This window comes from Protomyctophum bolini, assembly GCF_963924005.1.
Source record: "Protomyctophum bolini genome assembly, chromosome: 6".
Classification (NCBI taxonomy): Eukaryota; Metazoa; Chordata; class Actinopteri; order Myctophiformes; family Myctophidae; genus Protomyctophum; species Protomyctophum bolini.
This window is the reverse complement of record NC_137867.1, coordinates 15,769,267-15,783,222: the sequence shown is the minus strand read 5'-3', so window position 1 is coordinate 15,783,222 and position 13,956 is coordinate 15,769,267. Positions and strand designations below refer to the sequence as shown.

Genomic DNA, 13,956 nt, shown 5'->3' with positions numbered 1-13,956 from the left:
CATGTGGTTGATGAGTGCGGGGGGCCGGGGGCTCTTAAAACCCATAGCGCCAAGTTCAAGTCCGTTGCTCTCCCCTTGTCCCCCATATATGGGGACTAGGTTGGTGGAGGGTGTTTAGAGCCCAGGATCACATTAGATGTTTGACACAGGGGTGAAAAATGCGTTACAAAATCGTGGGATAAAAAATATATATTAAAAATAAACATGGCGCGTCATCGTCAAGCGACCGCAAGTGTGTTTACAGTTCATTCTTGTTTTTTGCTGAATCAATTGAGCAATATATGATCCTTATGTGCCTTCTCTCCGTGGCTCTGTTCTATCGCTACAGATCCAGGGGGCTATCATTGTGTCATCTTCGATCGAGGTGTGCATCGGACTGCTGGGCCTGCCGGGGCTCCTGCTGAAGTACATTGGACCCCTGACCATCACCCCCACTGTGGCCCTCATCGGCCTGTCCGGCTTCCAGGCTGCAGGCGAGAGGGCCGGAAAACACTGGGGCATCGCTATGCTGTGAGTATGTCATCATGAGGCACAACCAAACACTTTTGTTGTGTCGCATGAAAAGCTGTGAAATGCATGAGGTAGAACTGTTATACTTTGATGGTAGTAATTTTTCCACGCTGAAAATAGCCGATCTACAAGCTCACAGTCACAACGCATCATATCATGATTTGACGCGTTCTGAGCGGACTGCTCGTGCGACCAAGTACAAATCATGCAGTGTTCTTCTCCACCATGCTCCCTCTGGGGGAGCAGCGTAATAGCCTCCCCGGCAGTAAAACTAAACTGATTGGCTGAGGTACCTCTTGGGCTCTTTGTCAGATCTATGGATGAATTAACTGAAATCCCCCCCAGTAATAGTAGGGAATTCTTGCAAAGCCATGAGTATTACAGACACAGTTATAACCAGGTTTTGGCTGCCAGGGAAATGTGTTTAGATTTAGATTAGATTACAAAGGTGTTGTTCCATTCTTTGTTTCCTCATCCTCATTCCTGAGGAATTGTTTCTGCTCTTTCACTACACACCTTACCTGAACCACGGTTTTAAATACTAATTTATTACCTCCTTTTTATTATTGTTTTAAATGTCAGTTAAAGGCAGTGGCTAACAGAAAGGTGTTTTACTGTAGCTTTGGTTTAAAATAATTGAGTTGTAGCAGACCTTTTATTCCAGATATGTGCTCTTCACAATGCAGATCTGTCCCCGGTGATATGAGCGATGGTTCATGATATAGAAAGATAATGTCTCACTAAATGTACTTTGGTCAGTGCTTAACCAACAGTGGTATTTTGAAATAAATTGTTTGATTGACCGGGAGCCAGTGTAAAGTCTAAGAACAATGAGTTTGACCTGAGAAATGTTTGCATTGAGTGATTCCTTTTTAGCCACTGACTGAACGTCTCTCTCTTCTCTGTAGGACTATCTTTTTGGTGCTGCTATTTTCCCAGTATGCCAGAGACGTCCAGTTGCCCCTTCCAGTCTATAAGGCCAAAAAGGATGGAAAGAAAGGATGGACCTCTTATAGGCTACAGCTGTTCAAGATGTTTCCTGTAAGTGCACAAGTTCAGCCTTCAGTCAGATCAGATGTATAGTATATCTTGCTCCCTCCCTTCCTCTTCACAAACTATTCTTTTCCGTTTCTGAGCACTGCTTGTTCTCTCATCTAATTTTTAAATAATTCAACTTCTGGTGCATTATAATTATGTCTTTCATTCCCCCCATGAGCTTAGATTTACCCCCTGCCCGATTATTTGCTACCTGCCGGATTGTATAAATCTTTAAGTTATTTTTCTGCCCCCTGCTGGTGATATACTAAATAACAGGCACTACATTTACACAAAAGGTTATGTCACATTGCCAGGTTATGCCCATGTGTTCCGAAAAGGTATCCTGTTGAAAAAACACTATCAGCGCTAGCCCCTACAACTGGTGTTACACCCCTTGTCTGCAATTAAAGCAGTGGCTCTCAATCTCAACGAGAACACAACAAACCTAGCGTAGCGAGAATGAAAACGGTACAAATATTCATTTTTAGCCACATGTGCAAACAACCATGTCTTATTTCTCTCTTCCAGATCATCATGGCTATCCTGGTTTCATGGGGTTTGTGTTTCATTTTCACTGTGACCAACATCTTCCCACCAGAGAAGGATAAATACGGTTACTACGCCCGCACGGACGCACGCCAGGGCATCTTAGCTGCTGCACCATGGTTCAAGGTCCCTTATCCCTGTAAGTCTGTCGGGGTGTTATGTCTCATCTCCATCCTCTTATGTCTACGCATCTGACTATTTTGGTTTGTGTCATGTTAGTCATGAGCCTGCAAGCAAAATAATGTCAGTGTTTGACATTGCATGTATCTCATGTCCCTCAATTTAGCTTTGGAACTATAGGGTCAGGGCTGACATGGAACAAACATTTGGCCCTGGCATTTAATGCCTTGATTTGCCACTAATGTGTAAGTGGCACACTTAACATTATTTATTCTTATTTATAAATCTTTCAGCATACTTGTATTCATTGATGTACCAGATTGCATTCAGGTTAAACTCCATCTGCTTCCTTGTCAGGCCAGAGATAATATTTCATGCATGTGATCGAGCACATTTCTTGCCAAATGTCTAAAACACCTGCCATGTTTTACTAAAAGAATAATATACATTATATATATACAGTGTGTGTGTGTGTGTGTATATATATACACACACACACACACACACACACACACACACACACACACACACACACACACATCACATAGAAACCACAGAGTGGCCGTGCTGGTGTGGTCAGAATCACACCTCCTGTGGCTCAACCTGTGGGTCGGGACCCCTGAGTTAGGTTATTTTTAAGCAGATTCTGTCTCTTTATCTGTACAGTTCAGTGGGGTGTCCCAACGGTTACAGCTGCAGGGGTGATTGGCATGATGAGTGCGGTGGTTGCGAGCATCATTGAGTCTATTGGAGATTATTATGCCTGTGCACGTCTCTCCTGTGCCCCTCCACCCCCGGTCCATGCAATCAACAGGTAAGTGTACCTTTGATCTCTCCTTTGTCCTTGCCGTATTCCTTAACTTGAGTTTTAAGCAGTGTTGTCCCTGAACCCGTTCAACAAACCTGTTTGTATTTTGGGTGAACTGAACATACTTCATTTCTGCCTGATGAACGTTATTGAGAACTCGTTCATTCTGGCATCTGTGAACGTCGCTCTATCACAGTTCACTTCGTTCAAGAGTGTAAGATTTCCATAGAGCATTCCACGTAAACAGACCTTAATATGTAGTAGAAAACCCACCAAGTCCGCCTAAAATGAATCAATCTCTGCCGTGCTCTCTGGAGCACGCTTACTGTCTATGGGAGCGCGCAACTCACAACTGGAAGATGATTCTAACGCTGCCGCTGATGCATGCAGATACAGAACCCAAAAACACAGAGGTAAACTTGTTGTTGTTTGATTAAACATAATGTGCCACGGTGCCACCGCTTGTTATTCCCTAGGGGCATATTTGTGGAGGGCATCTCCTGTGTGCTGGACGGCCTGTTTGGGACAGGAAACGGTTCCACCTCTTCCAGTCCTAATATCGGCGTGCTGGGAATCACAAAGGTAATGCATCGTGCAACACATTTACAACACACCTCAACTCGCCTCATAATTATCACTGCCTCCACCATTCCCCCGTTTCCCTGACAACCACCTGTTGGTCTCTGATTGGCTTTTCCAGGTGGGCAGCAGACGCGTGATCCAATATGGGGCGGCCATGATGCTGCTGCTTGGGCTCGTGGGGAAATTCAGCGCACTGTTTGCCTCTCTGCCCGACCCCGTCCTAGGGGCACTGTTCTGTACCTTGTTCGGCATGATCACGGCCGTGGGGCTGTCCAACCTGCAGTTCGTGGACCTCAACTCATCTCGGAATCTCTTCGTCCTTGGCTTCTCCATCTTCTTTGGCCTTGTGCTGCCAAGCTACCTCAAAGAGAATCCGCTGGTCACCGGTGAGCGGAGGCGAGCACGTCGATCTGAATAAAAAGCTTGTATGAGCTCGTAGATCTGCTATTTTTCAATAGCTAAAGCATAACATAATGCTAACACCAAAAGGGGTTCCCGCCCAAAATGGGTTAACCACATGAACCCTAACATTCCTTTTCTGGTCATAATAGGCGAACATTTGTCGAAAATGGTTGAAAAAAAATAGGGGACCTCATATAGAGCCCTGGTGGGGAACCCCAGTCAACAACATACAGTATGGATGAAGTAGTTAACGGTACACAAGAGCTTTCAATCTACTGCTAATGGCTAACTCCTTCGTCCAATTGCTCAGGTATCGTTGAGATAGACCAGGTGCTGAACGTGCTGATGACCACTGCCATGTTCGTTGGTGGCTCTGTTGCATTCATTCTGGACAACACCATCCCGGGTAAGTCTTTCAGTCTGCTCTTCACCGCCATGAGTCGTCATTGCATGCAATTATTAAGAAATCTAGTTAAATCCGGGCACCCCAGTGTAGGGCTTATTCTACTACGGTACTGTATCTTTACGGGGTCCAGATACAAACGCAAATATAATACTACAGTGCATTGGCAAAGTGCATGTCATAATAATTAATGAGACTTTTCTAGATCCACATACGATATTGAGGGTACAGCCTCAAAACAGTGCAACATACGGACAAGATGGATGAGAAAAACACAGAAAATCAAACATGATCCTCTAGGTGATGATTGCTCATGATTGCTGGAGCAACCATGATTTCCTTTTACAAAGTATTTTCACAGTGTAAAGGTGGTTGCACACTCGACGTTTTTCGGAAAAGCGATGGAGAAACGCAGCTAGAAATCCGAAAAACGAGCTTTGTGTGCATGGGGGCCTTAACTCACCACTGATACAATCACCACCAACTTTCTTGTGCACACTACCAATAGGCCAAGGAAGTAAATTCTCAAATCTTTCAGATTTTGTGAATATTTATTTTTCTTCTGTGATATTTCACATTTTGTGAATTCATAATCTCAGATTGTTCGTCATCATTATACACAGGGAAGGCATTCTGTTATTTCTTTATTTTAGTTGAAGGGTGACAATCATTACAGAGCAACTGAAAAATATGAATACACTGTTATTAACAAACATTATTATACTGATAAAGGTTAAATTCATGAAGAACGTTGTTGGAAATGCATCTTTAACCCATTCTGACTTGAGATCAGATTCATACGAGGTTTCCACTGGACACACACTGGTCTGATTAACCCATTCTGACCTGAGATCAGATTCTAAAAATGTCAGTCGTCTCTTCGATTTTTCAAAAATAGCAGACCTACAAGCTCGTAGCGCGCGCTATTTTTCAATAGCTAAAGCATAACATGATGCTAACACCAAAATGGGTTCCCGTTCAGAATGGGTTAACAATTTAATTCATTAACTAACTTTTAATCAGGATTTTCTGAAACATCCGAGTAAATTAATGGGAAATTCACTTGCAGAAACGGAGCTGTTCTAAAAGTGGGCATTAACTTTTTAGCTCTATTGCTCTGGGAACTCAACCCAAGTACCCAACCCACCAAACAAAATTAGCTCATGCACTTTATTGTGCGCAGCAGATTTGAACGCGACTGTTCCTGCCCACAGCAGGATGTTTGGTCAATGCATTTGCAATGAGAATGTGCACAGAGAAACGTATTTTTCTGCCCGAGCGGAAATATATTCTTTATATGCGCGATTGGAGCGTCTGTGCAGGTCAGTGAGAACAGCTGCATTCATTTATAACATGGAGCGCAAGAAAACCAGTGTTCGTGCATGGACTCTTTGCACTTATGCTTGCGTGCCTGTTGGCTTTCAAGCTTTACATCTCAAACCGCCGTGCCATCATAGCTAATGCTCCCCTTGGCCCTCAACCCGCCCTTCACAGGTACTCCAGAAGAGCGTGGCATCAAGAAGCTGAAGCTCGGTATTGGGGGGCCCAGTGCTGCCGAGCTGGAGGGGATGAGATCCTACGACTTGCCGTTCGGCATGGACTTTATCCGTAGACACAGAGTCTTCCAGTACCTCCCCATCAGCCCCACCTTCACAGGCTACCAGTGGGGGGCGCTACGGGGGGCCTGTGCCAGACGGATGGCACATGCGGAAACAGGGAAAGAGGGCGGTGGAACAGGAGCGGAGGGAGAGAGCGGAGTATAACAGACAGTCAGGAGGCTGTAGTACAGAAGAGAAGTAGGGCGGAGTTGGGAAGGAGTGTAGGAATGAAGGTTTTTTGTGGATTCTATGGAAGCAATATGATGTGCCAACCCCCCGATCATGTGTTTGTCAAGATTTAGCCTCCGTTCAATCTGCCTTTGTCATTTCTATCCATGCTGTCATGAGCATGCTATGGCAATCCACAGCATGCTTTTAATTATGCCATCGTTAAATCACAAGGTCAGAACTTGGTCAGGTGTGTGTTTGCGCACGTGTGTGCGCGTGTGCGTGTGTGTGTGTGTGTGTGTGTGTGTGCGTGTGTGTGTGTGTGTGTGTGTGTGTGTGTGTGTGTGTGTGTGTGTGTGCAAGAATTCATAGAGCTCTCCATGTCTGGGTTGTGCATATATTTGCTTGCACATTGTCCCTTAATACACATGAGCAGATGATGCTAAAAGGCTCAATGCGATGACTGTAACATTTAGTAGAATCAGTTATAATCGTACAGCCAGTGACTAAGCCCTTTACAAAGAACCCGTACTGCCCAAGGCGGTTGTTAGGAAGTATAATCTCCTGTAAAAAGGAGATTTGACAATGCAAGTTTGGGATTATGCTAAATTGAATTGCTCACTGTTTTTATAACCACATCAGAATTGTGCTCACACATGCAGACAATAACAGTCCCTACACTTGCAGCTAAACTTTTTGATAGATTTCTTTTTTTATATATTAAACTTCAATGCATAGCTGAATTAATAGAGAGACCGTCTGGGAATGCCTAGTCAAGTAGTCAATGTGTCTCTGAGCAAGACACTTGACCCCTAACTACTCCCCTTGCACTGTATTAGTAGCGCCAACTGCTCCTAAGTCCTAGTTAGGACGGGTAAAGGCACAAATTATACGTATGTACACTGCAAGTACAGTGACAAACGAAATACCCCAAAGGAGTGGGGAGTCCTGGGGACCAAATAAATATACGAAAAGATTAAAATAACGTTTAACTTTAATTCTACCAAGCAAGTAAATGACCAAGCAAGTAAATATTAACAAACGCATGAACTGAACTTAATTTTATATTTTAAGCCCTGTCAAAAACGAAGCCAATCTGTAAGCTCACAACGCAGCATGTCACATCGTACTGTAGATCAGCAATTGTTGAATTTCTGCCCCAAAATAGCCAGGTTAAAAGTGACAGACACATCGGCCACGTACTATTATTGCCAATACCGATGTTGTCAAAAGGTAAAATGTCTGATATATGAGCCAAACCGATATCGGTTAGGCTCTAGCCATAATGCACGTAAACTGGCTTGGTCATGCTAATGCAATGCAAAATGATTGTTATTCCTGCCAGGAGGCCAGAGTGGCCCAAGGCGAGGGTTTATATTTTTGCTCCTGTGAGTTTGTCCGTCTGTCTGGCTGTCTCTGAACAGCTAATTTCCGGCACTGTTGGACTGATCAGCATGAAGCTTTGCACGCACACTCCCAGGAGACCCACATTTTTTTAATTAGTGGTGCTATAACCAGGCCATTCACGTTTTGGCCTATAACTCTTGAACCGTTACAAACATTTACAATGATGCATACCTTATAGTAATGGTGCTGGTCATAATGCATTATATGCTCGATGGAACAGAACAAACTACCATACAGTACTTAGTCGGTTATAAAGCGTCTTATACAGTAATATATAACTCACTAAGTATGGTACTGTACTTACAATGTGCTGGTCATCTTGTAATGCCTTATAATGTGTGATGACCAGCACTTATAATACTTCATAAAACTTGTTATAAGTTGTTATGCATCATTATAAACATTTATAACGAGTGTTATGAAGCCTTACAACGCTCATGCGTATGTGTGTTCTTCTTCAAATCACATATTTTGCTACAACTTCAACAATCGGTACACATCTCTGAAGTCAGATTCTTCATATTCCATTAAGATTGACTATAATTGTCTTTTAAAGTTTGCGGAAGGGGCCCATTGGTCCCAGTAGCTGGCACCCCAGATGTTTCAAATACGCCTCATGGTGGCGCTATAACAGCTAGCCCTGGGTAGGCAACCCACTCAGAGGTGTCCACTTTTCTAGTTGTAATTTATTGTCATTGTCCTTATGTGGCACAAGTTAACTTAACTAAGAGAATGTCACTCCACTGCTCACTCCATTTGGCCTTTGGCAAAATGCGCAGACGTGTTGAAATGCAAAATGACCATTATGTTCCTTCTCTAGGAGAGGAAATACCTGCAAGCAGAGTGGAGTGATCCGCTCCAGTCCCTTGTTTTCTAAACGAGGAAGAGTGTTAGTAATGGTTACAATATCCCATTTGAAAATGGACTTTCATACATTTTTCTGGCCACAGTCCCTTGCATTATCTTATGCATGATCCACTAATACCACCAAACCCCTCTCATGGACACATTCCCTCACATTCAATGCTTAAATGGGCATTAGAAGTATCTACGTCGCTTCAGCATGGGGCAAAATGCCCTTGTTTTGCAACCCTAAATGTGCAATTACTGCAAACCTTTTGTCGAGTTTAGGTAACCTTTGTATTTCACTGATAACCTTAACCTTTTTGTCTGTATGCTTGATTTGTGTAGGCAAGGACCTCTATAATATTATGTAGGCACATGCATAATGTTAGTTTTAACAGGTTTAGAATGGCCAGTGCAATGCCTTAGGCGTGTTATGATATCATTATTACTGCTTGGAATGGGAGATTGGTACCCACTATCTAGTGCACAAACAAGTGACCCTGCAAAAGCATTTTTTTGCTTTTTGACCGTTACCACCTCAGACAGGTTAGACAATATCTATCCTGTCTACATGTGACTGCCCCACGGTTCTGTAGTCCATAATGTCCGCTCCGCTCTCTGAATTAACGGTTCTGTAGTCCATAATGTCCGCTCCGCTCTCTGAATTAACGGTTCTGTAGTCCATAACGTCCGTTCCGCTCTCTGAATTAATGGTTCTGTAGTCCATAATGTCCGCTCCGCTCTCTGAATTAACGGTTCTGTAGTCCATAATGTCCGCTCCGCTCTCTGAATTAACGGTTCTGTAGTCCATAATGTCCGCTCCGCTCTCTGAATTAACGGTTCTGTAGTCCATAATGTCTGCTCCGCTCTCTGAATTAACGGTTCTGTAGTCCATAATGTCCGCTCCGCTCTCTGAATTAACGGTTCTGTAGTCCATAACGTCCACTCCGCTCTCTGAATTAACGATTACGAGTTCACTTCTGCTCCGCTCTACAGGACATGCAACATGATTGATTGCACTGTAATCCTTAAGGCTCTTTAATACTATCTGAGAGAAAGTGCTCTAATGCCCTCATGAACACTAAATTATATGGCTGCATGGATGTGGTGTAAGGTTAAATAAATCGACATTCTATCTTGGGTTGGATTAGGAGGGGGTATTTAAACCTGTAAAAGTAGTAATGGAAGATATGTGTGTGTGTATATATATTTATATATATATATATATATATACACACACACACACACACACACACATGGCTCACAGACTGTACAATGTATTGTCTTGTATCTCCTGATTATAACTATAGATTATCAGTATGATGATTGTTTCTGATGTCATAGTAATGTTTAAGTGTTGACAATCCCTCCCATCCATTTCTCCTGTTCTCTGGCATCTTAATCCTCACCACTTGGCCTTGTGCCCCTCAAATCTGCAGTTCATCTGTGTGGCGCTTTTACTATTAATAATTGTTACTACTATCCATGCCTCCTGCCATCTTGGGCCTGGTCTAGCGTCATTTGGCAGGTTAGAAAGCCTTGGGTCTCTGGCTGTGAGTGTCTGCATGACCTTACCCCAGACCCTGGGTTGAGATTAACCCAGGTTTTGTCCCAAATTGTGTTTCCTCTGCTGAGAAGTGGAACATTTCAAATTATAGCCTTTAGTTTAAAAAGAAACATTAGGTCAACAACTGCTAAAGAATTTAGAATATAATCCGTCAAACTGAGATCTTTGCGAAACCAAAATGCTAAAGGCTGTTTTCTTTCTCTTCTGTTATTGTGCTGTTTTTTGTGCTTAATTTGTGTTTGCTCTTGATCACTGTTACACCAAAAAGAAAAAAAAAATAGGTTGACGGCGGCAAATGTCATGACATTGCCCATGCAGGTTCATTTGAAATCTTCAAGACTTTTATCTTTTTGGTAGAATTATTTATTTATTTATGAGAACTTTTTTGCTGAATGAAGATTATTTGAAGCACATTAATGTGCCTCTTGTACAACAATACAGTGGATATTTATCAGATGTTTAGAGTTAACTTGTGCTGCCCTGTAAAAGATGCCATGAGAGTTCTGCCCTGCATTTGAGCTACATAACATGGCTAAGAGATGAGTGCCTAGCAAGTAGGCTACTGTAACTTGACCTCAGTCTGCAGGGGGGCATACACATTCTTCTGAAGATAGCATCTAACAGTGTTTGATGCTTACAGTTCATTCCATATCATATCGGCAGATTTTTTTATTTTATTTTTATGAAACACTTTTGAACTGGGCCGTTTTAGTGAGATTCCAGTGTCAAGACATTTATACAGGTATCCTAAGTACTGTTTTTATATTTGTGGTAAATAGTATGCCAGAGCGTATCAAGGACAGTAGTTACCATATTTCCATATCCATATGTAATGTTACGGTTTAGTGAACGTCATCAGCCTTTCATGCCAGAATCAGAACCTATGATCAAACGTAAAACTAAATTTAAAAAAATAGGAAACTCAATCAAATCAATTTGTGGTTTGATACTATTTCTTGGGTCTTAATGATTCTGAGAAAAAAACAGCAACTACATAATCTACAATGCTCATCGTTCTGTAGAGATGATATTCCAATCCCATCAGGATTCCTGACCGGGTGCATATTATACCATAGAAGCAGTGTTAATGAGGAGTGATTGGTACAGCGGGGGTGTTAATTGTCACACTGTACGTGATGAGAAAGTGTTCCTGTGTGTTCATAGCCCATGCTGTCTCCTCTTGGGTCGGGACAACATGGAACAGGGCCAGAGGGCTTTTAAGCCTAGTTTACACTATAGCCACGTCACTCACCAAAAAGAACTGATTTTCAACTGCAAAACTTGACAAAACTTTCTGATTTCTGACGAATGAGGTGGCTGTACATAGTGTACAATGGACTATACATTTGCTACCGTGCTTGGAAGGAGTACTTTGCCAATTCTGGCAGCTTTCGGTGAAGTATTTGTCTACATGCACATATGAAACACACAGATGCACATTCCTTCATCCATTTCTGTGACATCATCTAACAAATGGATATTATTAGTTTTTGGCCCCAATACATGCTTCCTCACTAACCTCCATCTCTACCCGCCTCCCCAACCCACTGCTTCAGTGCAGACATTGCTGTAATCTTACCTTGTTTATTGTATGTGTTTTATTTTATTTTTTTATTCGTTTTGTTTCTGCTATTGAAAATCTTGATGTTGAGGTTTCTGTAGGCGCTGTAAGTGTTAATTTATACTTGTTTGTGTGCCAAAAATAGCAGATCTACAAGCCTACCATGCGTCACATCGTGATGTGTTGTGATCTTGTATATAATTATTTTCAGTGTGCAACTAAGTATAAATCAAGCTTATATCACTGGTTGGCCTTCTTTTTGAGAGCCTCTTGGTTTTGTTGGCAGGCTGAATGAAATTGAGTTACTGAAGACTGATGTTCTATATCAGTGGCTCAACAGAGTTTTACATTCAATTTTAAGCTTTACTACCTCAACTGACGGAGAGAAGCAATGATCTCCAAACTACAATGAAGATGGCGCCCATCTAGTGTCCAATCCTGTGCGCCTTCTGCTTGAAATAATTGTATAGACATCAGTCAACCAATAGGTGTCCTACCTGACACTATGGTCTACAAGACTACATTTATCAATGGAAGAGTAGGGAGACCACATCCCACTACCAATGTGCTGCAGTTACTGTATATTGAACTTTACTATACAGATTTATTAAACTGTTTTAATCATTAAAATAAGTTCCAGATTGTAGCTTTAACTCTACACCTTCAATTTGTGGCACCTTGTGGCACATTATCTTTCAGGAGATGCAGACAGTAGTTGACATTATGTCCCTTAATCCATTTGTAGGCTGATATCTACAAATGCCTTCTAAATCAGTAGTTGTCACACTGTCACAAAGATTTTTCTAAAATGTTAAAAAATAGCAGATGTTGGTTGTATATTTGCTATTTTTGAATAGCCAACGCTAAAATCTAAAATGACACCGATGCTTTACTGGTTTTAATGGGTTAAATAATTGAAACTACTTAACATTGCTTTGATGGTGACAGATTCTCCTCTTCAGCCTGTGCTGTGCAAAGCTATAAAGATGGGAATTAAAAAGGTGGCCAAAAAGTGTATTACACAAATAAATAAATCCCTTTCTGTTATTTTGAAGGGGACACTACCTGAAGAATAATACTTTTATCTATTAAAGTGTTTTAAAATATCAATGTTTTTTTTGTTTGTTTTTTATACATCATTTTCATGTTTTACAGACAAATGTTTGTAAGAAATCATAAATTTTAATCTGAAATCATGCTGCAAGGCACACCATTTTGTTACACTTATTTTAAAAGAAACGGTAAATGCATTTTGTTTCTACTTCCAATCTGTAGTTGGTGGAGCACCTTAGTTTGCTAGAATGTTTCATATTGTATTTTTCTAACATTGCTTTCTGTTCATGTTAACACAGTATCAAAACAAAATAAAATACAAATGTGGAGAAACTTTTAACAGATGTAAAAACTGCATAAATGTATATTGAATTGAGTACAGTGTGCAAATAATTCTGGACCAGGCATTGTGTATACTTATAGTAGCAACAAAATGTTATATTGTTCCTAAAACTATTTAATAAGATGTTACAGAATGAATACAGTCTTTTGTCTTTATTGATTGTCGTCAATGTCTCTTCCCGGGTACGTGCACTGGCATATTAGTCGAAGTGGGAACATAAGAACAAGGAGAAATAGTCCGATTTGATCTAGGCTACTGGCAGAGATTCAAATAAACTATGCCTAAAGCTCTCACTTTCTTGCACTATAGCCTTGTTTCATTATTTATTTTTAAGCTCTGTCACTTTCTGTCTGTTCATCCTTTCCTATTTCATAAGACTTTCTTTCAATCTGTTCTTGGAAAAGATATTAGACCTCTGGTAACACAGACTGATACACACAAACACACACACTCCTTCCCTTCCATTATCACTACTGTAAGTAATGTAGTTAAACCAGGCTATTATCCTTCTTTCCTTCACTATAGCACAACCACGGGTGCACAATTGTTTTTGGTATTTGTCATAATAAACAAATGTAATAATATGCTTTATACCTGGCATCATCTTTCTGTTCCCACATTATGGTAGTGAAAATTTGCATTTTTGGGGCATATTTACGTATGGTGACTAACTAATTATTTATTTAAAAAAATACACAGAGAGAGAGAGACAGACGCGTTGTCACAATTCATTGGTCCGAGACCTTCACAGTCGAGTGCACAGCGGCTGGGGTGAGTATCAGCATCTCCAAATCTGAGGCCATGGTTTACAGCCTATTTTTGTCTATGTTTACAGCAGGAAACCGATGGATTTGCATGAGATCTCTGGGTCTTGACTCTTTTTTTTAAAAATAACTTTTTATTGAGTTTTTACATTTCACATAGATGAATCATGAAAGGTATAAATTATAAGCACAATACAATAAAACAGACAAGAAAAACAAAAAGCACAGAAACAAAACAAG

The 13,956-nt window shown here is 41.2% G+C and overlaps 1 protein-coding gene across 2 annotated transcripts in view; it reads left to right on the top strand.

Moving 5' to 3' along the window:
• Positions 1 to 13,089, top strand: part of LOC308316556 (solute carrier family 23 member 2-like) — a 45,592-nt gene extending 32,503 nt beyond the window's left edge. For both annotated transcript variants that reach the window (XM_080765233.1, XM_080765232.1), the window contains 8 exons: positions 329 to 510; positions 1,419 to 1,551; positions 2,077 to 2,233; positions 2,881 to 3,028; positions 3,499 to 3,604; positions 3,723 to 3,990; positions 4,317 to 4,412; positions 5,904 to 13,089. In XM_080765233.1, the coding sequence (XP_080621359.1) occupies positions 329 to 510; positions 1,419 to 1,551; positions 2,077 to 2,233; positions 2,881 to 3,028; positions 3,499 to 3,604; positions 3,723 to 3,990; positions 4,317 to 4,412; positions 5,904 to 6,172 (1,359 nt within the window). In that variant the 3' untranslated portion in view covers positions 6,173 to 13,089. The remainder of the gene's footprint in view (positions 1 to 328; positions 511 to 1,418; positions 1,552 to 2,076; positions 2,234 to 2,880; positions 3,029 to 3,498; positions 3,605 to 3,722; positions 3,991 to 4,316; positions 4,413 to 5,903) is intronic.
• The last annotated feature ends 867 nt before the right edge of the window (positions 13,090 to 13,956 follow it).